Consider the following 13,336-nt stretch of genomic DNA (forward strand, 5'->3'; position numbering starts at 1 on the left):
AATATATATATTTATATATATATATATATATTATATATATATATAATATATATATATATGTATTTGGAAATTCGTTCAATAAAATTTATCATTAAAGGTGGATATGTTATTTTATAGAAATTACTCTTGGATCTCTCATCAGAGAACAAAAGGAAAAGAAAACTAACAACCTGTACCTCAATTCATACGTTAGACCTCAAAATTAGAAGAGTCTTTTTTTCCAATGAACATTATCTTCCCCTACGGTTTAAATAGAGACAGAAATAAATATATTATTTACAAACTAAAATAACAAACAAACGATTAAGCAAAAACAAACACAATATGGATGGGTCCATGAATGATTTTAAGTAGGCAACTTGGCCATGATTATGGGTATAAGTCGAATCAAGCGAGAGCGCCCAGTGTCAGATCATCTGTAGAAAAAAATAAGCGAAGTAAAAGAAATACAGAAGTGATTAATTCGATACGTTATCATACCAATTCCACAAGCTACTTCGTTGAAAGGTTATGGTTAATTTGGTAAAATCACCACGGAAAACTAGAGCATCAAATATAATTTCCTATTTAAACGTATTCAAATGCACATGACTTTACTGTTCAGCTTGGTTCAAAACTCTCTTAAGAAATGCTTTACGCATTCTTGCATGATTGAAGTCACATGATATACATAATAATAATATATAGCATTCATGAGGCGCTGATTCTAGTTGCCTATTCAAGAGCACACTAGATATTACTCCGGCTATACATGTAGCTCCAGCTGCTCCAGGCGCTTGGTGCATTCAAGGAATAAATCCTGCCAGGTTGAATGCTGAAGGAAATTCAATTTTTTTTTTTCAATTTATTATTTTTTCATTTTCAACAGAAGAACAAAGTAATGTGATCAAAATAGTTACAATGAACTTATACAGATAAAATAAATTCAGGCATGTACAGTATTTGATATTTATCTATAAAACGAAGTAAAGCAAAACAGAATATATATAAGCAAATATCATAACCATTTTAAAATAAAGATTCTGTGAAAATGGAGGGATCCACTAAAAAGCAGTGCTTGTATTGTGTGGACCCCTCTAAATAATTATTTTAGAATTGCCTACGAAGACAGACAAGTTTACAAAACAGAGAACAGCAGAACAAAGAACAAGAAACAATCAAACAATTGAAACACACACAAAGGATATGAAAATAAAAAAGAGATAAAGAAAGATAACAGAGATAATACAGCAGGACTTCAACGCGCGGATAATTATACCAAAAAAAAATAAGTTAAGGAGGCATGAAATGGTGAATTTAATGATAAAATTATTTAAAACTGAGTAAATGATGACCTGTATGATTTCAGAAAATTATTTTTAAGTTTCATTTTAAAAGAACAAAGGGATGGGCTTCTAATTATATCTTCACTAAGGGAGTTCCAGAATCTCGGGCCATCGTATATAAATGTTTTTTTTAGCTAATAATGTTCTTAAAAGAGGTAAATGAAACTCATTAGACTGTCTTGTAGGGTAATGATGAATTGAACGATTTTGAGGGAACATTGAATCAAATAGGTGAGGAAGTGAATTGTTATTTATTTATACATAAATTGGCCTAAGTGAAACAGATATAGATCATTTATTTTTAGCAGCTTGTTTTCGGCAAACAATGGATCTGTATGTGAAAGAAATGAAGAATGGTTAATTATACGGAGAGACTTCTTTTGTAATAAAAGAAGTCTGTTTAATAAAACTTGGTGGGTATTGCCCCAAACAAGAATGCCGTAGTTCAAATACGGTAAGATTAAAGAAGAATAAAGCATTAATAAGGTTTGTGGAGGAAAATGAAATTTCAGTTTATTTATTATGCCGATGTTGCGTGAAATCGCTTTGCAAATATTTTCAATGTGATATTTCCACGAAAGTTTATTATCGACAGTTATGCCTAAGAACTTTATGAACGAAACAACTTCTAAAGGGGTATCATCAAACATAATGTTTGCCGGCAGTGTGTCTATAGTATTACTAAATAACATGTATTTGGTTTTTTTAGATTAAGGGATAGTTTGTTAGCTCTTATCCACTGAGTAACTTTTTCTAGCTCAGAATTTACTATATCTAGTAGTGTTTTTGGATTTTTATGAGAATAAAAAAGATTTGAATCGTCGGCAAAAAATATGAACGAAAGAATATCGGATGAATTACAAAAATCATTAATATAAATGATAAATAATAAAGGACCTAACAGACTGCCCTGTGGGACTCCGCAATTTATATTTTGCATATTGGATGTATAGCCATTTAATGTTACGTACTGACGTCTATTGGATAAGTAACTCCTGAACCACTCCAAGGCCTTCCCACGCACCCCATGGAAAGCATGCCATGGCTAGGAATCGAACCCACGTCCATCTGATTGAAAGACAAGAGTCCTCTTAATGGACGTACATACAGCTTGTACATGCAATGAATACCGACAGAATGTAGAGTGGCCCGTTTTCTTTTGTGTGATGGAGGCCTATACCCCCGTAGTTTTGTTAATTATTGTGTGTTCCTTTCAGAATAGCACGTCAGACTACTTAAGCATTTCCTCACGCGATGCTCTTATGAAACATAGCCTACGTTTGAGTGTACTACTCACCATTGTCGTACTGGGTGCATCGTCCGGCGGCGTCACGATGTATGCACCCAGAAGCCCTTTGCACACCGCTAGTACCATGGTGAATGCAACGTCCAGTAGCATCTAGCTGGGTACAACCACCTGTTGGGGCATATTGGATACAACGTCCACTGGCATCCCGGGTGGTACATCCGACAGCCGGAGCCTGTTGAACACAACGTCCGTTGGCATCGCGTTGGGTGCAACCACCAGTTGGTGTATGCTGGACACAACGTCCACTGGCATCGCGTTGGGTACATCCACTTGTTGGAGCATGTTGAACACAACGTCCACTGGCATCGCGTTGGGTGCAACCACCAGTTGGTGTATGCTGGACACAACGTCCACTGGCATCGCGTTGGGTGCAACCACCAGTTGGGGCATGTTGGACACAACGGCCACTAGCATCACGTCTAGGGCACGTTCCCCCATCGGTCGGGAACACGCCTGGGGCACGCGGATATGTAGGAGCTGCGGGTGCATACGGAGAGCCTTGATGATAAGAATCATCTCCGTAACCTGGATAAGATGGAGCATAAGGTCCAGTCGGTGGAGCATATGGAGACTGTGGGGCATGAGGAGCGTGTGGGGTATTTGGTACGTGAGGTGCCTGAGGGGCATTTGGAACATGTGGAGTATGTGGGGCATGCGGCATTTGTGGAGCATGAGGAGCTTCCGGGGCATATGGGGTCTGTGGCAGTTGTGGCGCATGCGGAGTGCGTGGCAAACTCGGGGCCTGTGGTGCATTTGGAATTTGGGGGACCCGTGGTGCATTTGGCATTTGGGGGACCCGTGGGACACTTGGGCCAGATGGTGTGTATGGTGGCAGTTGGGGTGGTGGGGCACGTGGTGAACTTGGAGCTGGTGGAGCTGGTGCTCGAGGAATTAGGGGAGGAGCTAAAACGGGGGTTCTTGGGGCAGGTGCACGTGGGCGTGATGGAATTGCTGCTCCCGGAAAGACTGGGACACCCGCAGAAGTCCCTGGTATTACGACACCAGTTGACGTACCACTCCCTGTGCTCCCATCTGTTCCGCCAGTAGCATCAACATCTACTTCTGTACCATATTCTTCCTCACTGCTGTCTTCATCACTACCGTATTCGTATTCTCCATCTGCTGCGTTTTCATATTCCGTAGTGGTAACATCTACATCCGAGACAGGTGCATTGGCGGGGGCAACAGGCTGAACACCAGAAACTCCATCCGTTCCATCAGTCCCATCGGTCGTATCAACGCCGGTACCCTCATATTCGTACTCTTCGCTGCTGCCACTATCGCTGTCACCACCATTTGCAGAGTTACTCAGATCGTATTCAGTAAATGTTACCTCAACATCTGCGTTGACACCATGTACAGGGGCAAATGCAGGTCCTCCTGGGAGAGGAGCTCGTGGTGGCACAATGGGAGCTCTTGCCGGGGGTAGTGGAGCCTGTGGAAAAGGTGCACGTGGTACCACAGGAGGGCTTGGAGCGTATGGCTGTCTTGGCGAAGGTGGTACATTTGGAACTGGTGCCCTTGGTACTGCGGGGGCACTTGGATAATATGGCGCTCTTGGTACAGGAGGACTCGGAGCACGAGGTACGTGGCGGAACGTTTTATCGCATGATCCTTTGTGTTGTACTGAGACTGAAACGCCCGATCTTATGGAATCGTCTTCGAGATCACATTCATTGTGATACGTGTGTCCGTTTGAACCGCAGACCGCTCCAGATCTGCTGTCACACGAGTCCCTTCGAGCTATGCAGAAAATCAAGACAATATTTTATTTGCATATGGGGTATTTGTATGCGGTAACAATATATTAAAACAAATATAGCATGCCGCATACTGCTGTCCTTTGCTTTCTCCTACTATTGAAAATAGTTTCATATAATTCATTTCAATAACCTTTTAAAAGTTATCATTTAAACGTAATCTTATTTCGTAATATTGTATAAATATTGTAGTTGATTATCATTTCCTTGCTCCTATTCCGTACAGCTCGTTCTATACTTTGTATTAAGATAATATCCTTCGGGTATGAAGGTGTGCTGAAGATTTAAACGTGCAATTTGATCGTAAATGTTATCTGATGTTTACAATTTGTAAACTGATGAATCACGCATGAAGTAAATAGATTAATAGATTGATGAAAACAAATTAAATAATAATTGATTGTAATATAAAAACAATTTACATCAAGTAGGGTCTTAAACCTTTATGCTTATTTGGTGGTGTTTTTTCCGTTAAATTAAAATCCAATATAAACACCTTCCAGGCTAGGAAATTGACCTATATATTAGTTTTTCTTCTTTAAGGTCTCTGATAAACAATAACTACATTCTTTATTTCATATATTAGAAATCCTTTTATCCAGTTCGTGCATACGTATTGTTTATAACCACCCCAGTTCTGAATAGGCATACTTCTAAAGGCGTCTGAAGTATACAGTAATATTTTAAATTTAAATCAACTTACTTCTTGGCATTGCCTGGGTTAGGAGAGCCAGTGACAGGAGACATATCGCTGACTTTATCAGCTTCATGTCGATCCAAGAATCTGTCGAATAAAAGTTAATGTAAAATATAATGAAGTCACATAATAAAATTTCGAAATATTATTTGGCATCAATAAATACTACGGCTTCACGTTCAAACATATCAAAGGCTCGTATGAGTGTATCGTAATACACGATAGAGAAATATTAAAAAAATAAAAGCTTAATGAAATTAGACATCAGACAATCGAATATTCTGTTTTTCATCTTCAAGAAAAATTAATAAATTGGAGAAGACATGGATGAAGGGGGGGGGGGGGAAGTAGAGAGAAATGAAAATGAATACAATAATTAGACTAATGTTGAAAAAAAAACAGCAAGAGATAAGGAAATTGCAAGAACATGGAGATATAACTGGATATAAATCTACAACAGATAACGATACGGTAATTAAAGCCTCATGATTGAAAATAATGCATGAATAGTATCTGACGTGACTTTTTTAATTAATATTTTAGATGAACAGATGAAACTCAAATTTTTGAAAGGTATTGACCATTTCGATTTTCAGGATTGAAAGATTACAGGCTAGACTGGCAGTTAAATTCGATGGAGCTGAACCATCAAAATATTAAGACATACCTTTCTTTGAAGTCCAATAGAAACGGGGCACTACACACAGTTCCAAACTTCGCAGAAAATGTTCACCCAGTGTCCTGAAAATGTAGAACCCTAAATTCCTGAAATGCGAAAGATCACGAATGGTGCTTTCCTTCGAGAAGGCACATCATTTATAGTTACACACACACACAATAATAAATCTTTTTAAAAAATATGCAAAGTCAGTATGAACCTCGCATCTATCTCAATATAATTCAAGAACAAAAACACTCGTGATTCGACGATAGGACAACCCTGAAGGGCTTTACCAGCGCCAACATTTCTGATGCTGTGATTAACTTTGTTTGGTTTATCTCTACTAGATAGAGACACCCTCTCCTAAATTGCTAAACTATTTCCTGTAAATCATGGTCAGTTTAATATATATGATTCGTTTTTTTAATGTAAATTTCATAATTTTTACCCCCTCACCCGACTGGCTTATACAGGTTGTCATTGGCCCCAATTGATCATGTTGATAGGCATCGTCATATTGAACGAGCCTGCAGAACGGACGGATGCATAAATCCCATTGAACAGGGGTTCAAACAAACAATGGTTATCTTTCAAGATTGTTAGGCGGAATACTGTCTACTATGAGTAGGATAATATCAGCGAAGACTCGCAATTTAGAAGTTCCTTTCATTTCTTAAAATTGTTGTTGTCTCAGAACTGTGTAGGGATGGAAGTTTATTGACTTCAATCAGTAGGAGTAGGGTCCATGGTTGAACAAGTCTTGTCTGATAGAATGCGGAGCTAATCCAATTTCAAAACACGACGCTCGGATCTTTTGCTTGCATGATACTTTTTTTGTTGTTGCCAATTTGCAGTTTATAAAACACGGTCGAATATTTTGCTTGCATGATACTTTTTTTGTTGTTGCCAATTTGCAGTTTATAAGAAAGAATAAATAACTCTAACACATGATCCTATTATGATCCTATTATTAATATATAGGTAGGTATATATATATATATTATAATATTTTGTTAATTGCATGAAAATGAATATGTGTAAACGGCGGTGTTTGTGTGTGTGTGTATTCGGGGAGGGAGTTGATATGTTTAAAACATAAAATGGCAACAAAGCTTTCCCGTTATCTGATTTGTATGAACAGTAGCGAGGCCCTCTTTTGATGTTATCCTTACAGTCTATTCGTTGGTTTAAGCCTTTCGGATTTACTGGGATAAATATCATGCTTCAAGGATTGGGCATTAATGCTAGAGATTCAGGGGCGCTGATTGATAAGAATGATATGCACGTACAAAATATCCAGTGGGAATTCTCAACGAAATATAGTATAAAATACGAATTATTGAATATGCAAAGCATTGATCAATAAAATTGTCTATTACTTTTAACGCCTCAATGAAAGAAATGAGAGAAAACAAAGAGATTATGGAAAGGAGAGAGAATGAGGAATAGTCACATCAGAGAGGAAGAGAGAGAGAAGGAGAAAGGGCGATAAAATGACATCTTCAAAAGTTATGAATTATAAAAAATGGCAAATGAGAAAGAAAGAGAAAGAAAGATATATATATATATAGATAGATATATAGATAGATAGAAGAGATAGATAGATAGATAGATAGATAGAAGAGATAGATAGATAGAGAAAAGTGTTAATCATCAGGATTATCATTAAGCCATTTTCATTCTGTAAAATCTAATTTATTTTAAAGAAAAAACTGAAAAGTTTAAATTTTGTCCTTTTCATGTTGTCCCCTTTTTATTTGCGGCTTTTTTCATTCCATTGTGCGTAATACTTGGCCTTAACGATCATTATGTTTACGTGTGCCCTGTTGCTCTACCATTGTGTTATAACGTTGTCATTAACTCAAATTATAGTAATTTGATGAGAAATATGAATCTGATAGGCTGGTACAATTACCAAAGAAGTTAACATTAGGAGCAAACATACCAATAATCGCGAAGGTTTTATACAAATAGGTCCAACTCACCTCTTAATCCCCCCTCTCTCTCTGCCCATAATTTCCTTTTTATTTTTTCTACCGATTACATTTCCACTCCAGAATGCTTTTGATCCAACTTAACACAAAATATTCATTTTGGTTTCGTAACCTCATTCCTTCGAGCTCTTAACCTCTTTCAGTGACGTATGTTTTGAAGTGACAATAAACATTATAAAAACTAATAAAAAATATAAAAAGGCTGATAACTAAATATGGATAGATAGATAGATGGATGGATGGATAGATAAATAGATAGATAGAAGAGATAGATAAATGAGAAAAGTGTTAATCATCAGGATTACCATTAAGCTATTTTCATTCTGTAAAATCTGATTCATTTTAAAGAAAGAATTGAAAATTTGATTTTTTTTCTTTTTATGTTGTCCCCATTTATTTCCGGCGTTTTATGTTCTTTTATTCCATTTTGCCTAATACTTGGCCTTAACGATCATTATGTTTACATGTACCCTGTTGTTCTACCATTGTGTTATAACGTTGTCGTGAGAAATATGAATCTGATAGGCTGGCATTATTACCAAAGAAGTTAACATTGGGAGCAAACCTACTAATAATCGCGAAGGTTTTATACAAATAGGTCCAACTCACTTCTTAATTTTGCTTGCACCCTCTCATGCATCGCTCTGTCATCGCACTTTCCTCTCTCTCTGCCCATAATTTGGTTTTTATTTTTTCTACCAATTACATTTCCACTCCAAGATGCTTGTGATCCAACTTTATACAATTCATTTTGATTTCGTAACCTCATTATTTCTTCGAGCTCTTAACCTCTTTCACTAAAGCTTTGTTTTAATCGAAGTGACGATAAACATGATAAAGGCCAATAAACAAATGTAAAATGGCTGATAACTAAATATGGGATCATTTAAAAAACGTATTTCCATTTTGACGTATATTTTGATTCTTGTTTCTTTAGTTCCTTTGTAGCATCCGGGTAACAATTTTGTTCTGGACTTTCCCTTAAACATTTAAAAACGACATTTTAAGTAGCGCACAATATAATGGTCCAATATTGACGACAATTGAGACTTCTGAATGGATAAAGTCAGTATGAACATGATTAATGAATTGTCCAAAATCGCGCCTGTTACTTTTCGACATTGATTTATCCCTTATATGAAAAAGAGGTCTAGCCTTAAAACACGTTGTAAAAAACGTTGTTTAAACGTTTAAGCGCTTTTTTGAGCCCGTCACTCAAACAATCGTTATTTAAAGTTTTAAACAAGCTATTTAAACATTTGAACAGGTTGTTTAAACAATATAAAAAAAAATAATTGATTGAAAATGGAAACAACTTGTTTTACAGTGACAAGCTTAAACATTGTCAATTTTCTATTTTACTGTGCAAGATAAGCATGACTCATAGCACCATGGTTCAATTGAAAGTGATAAGGACGATTGCATTCAAGAAGAAATGATATACAGGTCGATGAAAATCAAGTTTGAACACATTTATTTCAAATCAAAGAAAATAAATAAAAGATGAGGTAAAAACAGAAATTAACGTTAACTAAAATCATACAAACAAACAAAACATGAAAAAAATGGACAGGAATTTTCGAAGGATAGAAGGAAATGCTAGGTTGAACTAATGTTATTTCATATTTGAACACATTTCTTAGTCAGTGTCAATATTATTCATAATGCAACAGAGCTATCTGACACACAAAACAAATACTGTATGTGTATGGCGAATAAAGATATACTGCCCAGCTTGAATTCAAAATTAATGAAGATAATTTTAGTTTATTAAAGCCCTTTAGAATCAAACATTTGATTTTAGACATTGTGTTTTCCCTTTTTTTGTGTGTGTTTGGTGAATTGACCAAAAAGCCTCCAAATAAACTTTTGTAACTATTTCTCAATCCCATTACCTTATGCATGATGATATTAAACTAATTAGTAGGAAGTAATCCACACATAACTTAAGATAAACTTAAAATAAACAACTGCAACACCAAGGACTTTTTGAGGCCAGTATTTATAAAAGTTCTATCGTTTTCCAGACACTCCTCCGGAACATGCTTGACCAGATGGATCATGGTTGCAACTTCCTCCACTGGGGGCATATCCAGGACCTCCTCCTGGTGCTCCTGGTCCTGCTGGTCCTCCTGGGGCATAAGGGCGAGTTGGAGCGTGTGGTACTGGAATCCTTTGCCCAGGTGCATTAGGTCTATGTGCTCTTGGTCCAGGTAGGGGAGCGCGTGGCCCTCCTGCAGGTGCTCGGGGCCGAGTTGATGGAGCACGCGGTCCTCCAACGGGTACACCGGACCTGGGTACAGGAGCATGGGGTCCAGGTGCAGGTGCAAATGGTCCTACAGGTGCCCGTGGAGCGGATGGTCGCGGGCCCGGGGCATATGGACGGCCGGATACATGCGGTCCGGTTGGTGCACGGGGCCTGCCCGGAGCTCTTGGACTGCCTGGAGCACGTGGACTTCCTGGGGCACGTGGATTACCTGGAGCACGAGGCGAGCCAGGGCGAGGAGCACGTGCACCTCCACGGCTACCACCAATCCCATCAGCTCCGACAGCCCCATCAGTCCCGCCATCTCCACCAGCCCCATCAGCTCCACCAGTACCGTCTCCAGCATCAGCACCATCAACACCATCTGCGCCATCAATATCACCAGAACCGTAGTTGTAGTAATCTTCACCACTACCACTACTTTCGTCACTGCCGCTTGAACCTTCACCTTCGTAATCTCCGTAGTCAGCATCAACTTCACCATCATAATCACCAACGTCTCCTCCATCTCCACCATCCCCACCGTCACTTGGGGAAACGGGTGCAAATCTGGTTTCGGGAACTACTGGTGCGGCTGGTGCAGCGGGGACAGGTGCAGCCGGTCTTGGTGCAACTGGGGCATATGCAGGAGCTCTCGGAGGCTGTGGTCTTGGTGCAGCGGGTACGTATGTTGGAGCACGGGGCATCGGTGGAGCAGGAGCCCGAGGAGCTTGTGCATCTGACTGCTGATCTGAACTTCCACCAGCACCGTTTCCGTCTTGAGTAAATGGGCCACTACCTCCAGGGGCTCCCGGTGCGAATCCAGGCATACCTGGAGCATGTGGGCCATGGTTTGGAGGAGATGGAGCATTTGGATAGTATTGCGGGGAATTTGGCTGGTATCCTGGAGCATATGGCACACCTGGTGCATGTGCTGGGGCAGATGGTGCATGAGGTTGTTGGGGTGGTGGAGCGTTAGGAGCTGACGGATAAGGGCCTGGAGCAGGAGCTCTCGGCGGTTGATAACCTGGGTGTCCTGGAGTGGGAGCTCTAGGTGGTTGATTTCCTGGATAGCCTGGTGCAGGAGCTCTAGCTGGAGGATAGCCTGGTGCGTGTCCCGGAGCTGGAGCCCTAGCAGGAGCCCCTCCTCCCCATGATTGTCTGTCAGCACCACAAGCGGCTCCGGGTTTCCCTAGGTCGCACGAATCTCTTGGAACTGGAAGAAAACGGGCAATCAAATGAAGATAGTAAAATAGATGCGTTAGGCTACATTCCAGACACGTAAGCTTTTTTATGGCACAACGAGAAATCAATTTGTTTTATGCTCTTTATTTGCATTCATTCGAACATGTAAAATTATATTCACATCGACTAACACAAATAAGTTCACTAGCAGATAAAAATACATAGCTTGTACACAGCAGGGACTGGAACTAGTTTAGGTGCAGCACTATCATGACTATCATGACTATGTGGATATTTTTTTGTTAAAGGGATTAATTTCATGTTTTGGATAAGAATCAATAACCCTGTGAGTGAAGTGTGAGAGTCAAAACCACTAGACCATTTCGCTCTCACACCACCATATTGAAAAATGAATAGTTGATATATACCGTATACCACAATTTAAAGAAAATCTTCTTCTTCTTCGATACGTGCCGACAGACTTGCTAGTCCATATAAAGACACGGAACTAAAATACGTGGTCATGGTCTAGAGCGTACGTTGTTTTAGGTGTTTCAAAGTATGGGATCTGAAAGTGTCTATTGATCCCAACTTGATGATATCATCAGGCAGTTTATTCCAGTCTTTGCACGTACGAGGGAAATAGGAGAATTTGAAGAAGTCAGTCCTGCAATAGTTCTGTTTGAGCTGTTGGCTATTGCTCATTGGTTATAGCAGGGGGTGCTAGGGACTTTGGGATGGCCGATTGACCACACTGTATCTGCTTCATGAGGACGAGTCTCGCAGCCTCGCGCCTGTGTTCAAGCAGGTCCCAGTCAAGATCTCTCACCATGTCAGAAACGCTTGAGTGTTGGCCATAATCGTTGCAGACAAACCTGGCTGCACGACGTTGAACCATTTCCAATAGGTTGAAGTATTTGGTCTATATCAATTATTGATATTGCTTAATATATTAATAATAGAACAATGATTATATCAATTCGTTATGGAAGCACTTTGTAGCAAATAACTAAAATGAATTACTAACTTAAATAAAAATGTCAAAGAACTATCATAAAAGCGTAAATCATATGAATAAAGCAATGAAACTCACATCTGGGAGACGCCAAAGAGGAAACACTCAGCGATAAAATACATGACAATATAGTGACAGTCGCCCTCTGCGTCCTCATGATGAACCAATGCCTGTATAAGAAATACGAACAAATGTGAAATTACTGTCAAGTCAATCAATATATTTTGAAGTATGTATTGCAGTATCAATTTATGGCAGCCAGTATGCTGCACAACTAAAAAGATAAATTCATGGCGAAATTTGAAACCCTTTAAGAAAGACGGTCTTCAAACAAAATGAATTATTTTATTATAAAAATTCAATAAATAATATTTTAATGCAAGATGTGTAAAAAAAAACCCGAAAAACTATAATGTAACACGAGTGCAAGGAACATAAATCCAATAGACTTACACGTGTTGTACAGTGTTCAGAATACAGTTCTTCTCTGGTATATTTCGCCGACGCTTCTTCCTCCCGAAATTGAAAATGTTGTCTTCTCTATCTGAGCCCAGAATGTATATATACCCTCTGAGATGTGTATTTAAGTAATTATCAATTGCTCATCCACAAGGAATAATAGATAAATTGTAATAAGTTTGAGAGCGAGAGAGAAACAAAGAAATGCCAAGGAAGGGGACCCACGTGTTTGCAGCGGAAGCTGCCTGTTGTTCACGGTTATTGTTATGACAATCTACTTTGCACTGTGAACAGTAGCAACCTCGATGGCAGCTTCATGGTCAATACCGCAACTGCTTCTTACAACTTATTATTTTTAACATCCAGTTGGTTTATTTGTAATGTCTTTATCTCTTCAATGGCGTGAAAAAATCAGGAAAGTAGCTTGATATATCCCAGCCTTATAGGACAATGTAAGGAGTTAATGATATCTAAATTGTTCCCTCATAGATCATCATCGAAACTAAGACAGATGCTACGCGATGAGGAGCAATGTCAGAATCGGCCTGTTGCTAACATTCTTCTTCAAAACCATATGCGCCTGAGAGAATTAATATTAATTCATCATTTGACCAATCAAACTCTTCAACTCGAGATTCAACTTGATGTGAATGACAATGTATGTTGAAAATCATACTTTCAAAACA

The 13,336-nt window shown here is 38.9% G+C and overlaps 2 protein-coding genes across 2 annotated transcripts; both read right to left on the bottom strand.

Moving 5' to 3' along the window:
* Positions 1–48: 48 nt before the first annotated feature.
* On the bottom strand, positions 49–5,177 carry LOC121411749 (protein app1-like). The gene is made up of 3 exons (XM_041604593.1): positions 5,098–5,177; positions 2,623–4,377; positions 49–416 (listed from the first exon to the last, which is right to left on the bottom strand). The coding sequence occupies exons 1-3, from the start codon at positions 5,162–5,164 to the stop codon at positions 388–390; spliced, it is 1,851 nt and encodes a 616-aa protein (XP_041460527.1). The 5' UTR covers positions 5,165–5,177; the 3' UTR covers positions 49–387.
* Positions 5,178–9,628: 4,451 nt separating this feature from the next.
* On the bottom strand, positions 9,629–12,074 carry LOC121412135 (collagen alpha-1(I) chain-like). Its single transcript, XM_041605041.1, has 2 exons — positions 11,927–12,074; positions 9,629–11,207 (listed from the first exon to the last, which is right to left on the bottom strand). Exons 1-2 carry the CDS (start codon positions 12,072–12,074, stop codon positions 9,760–9,762), a joined length of 1,596 nt encoding a protein of 531 aa, XP_041460975.1. The 3' UTR covers positions 9,629–9,759.
* Positions 12,075–13,336: the final 1,262 nt, after the last annotated feature.

The sequence above is a fragment of the Lytechinus variegatus genome, chromosome 3 (assembly GCF_018143015.1).
Source record: "Lytechinus variegatus isolate NC3 chromosome 3, Lvar_3.0, whole genome shotgun sequence".
Classification (NCBI taxonomy): Eukaryota; Metazoa; Echinodermata; class Echinoidea; order Temnopleuroida; family Toxopneustidae; genus Lytechinus; species Lytechinus variegatus.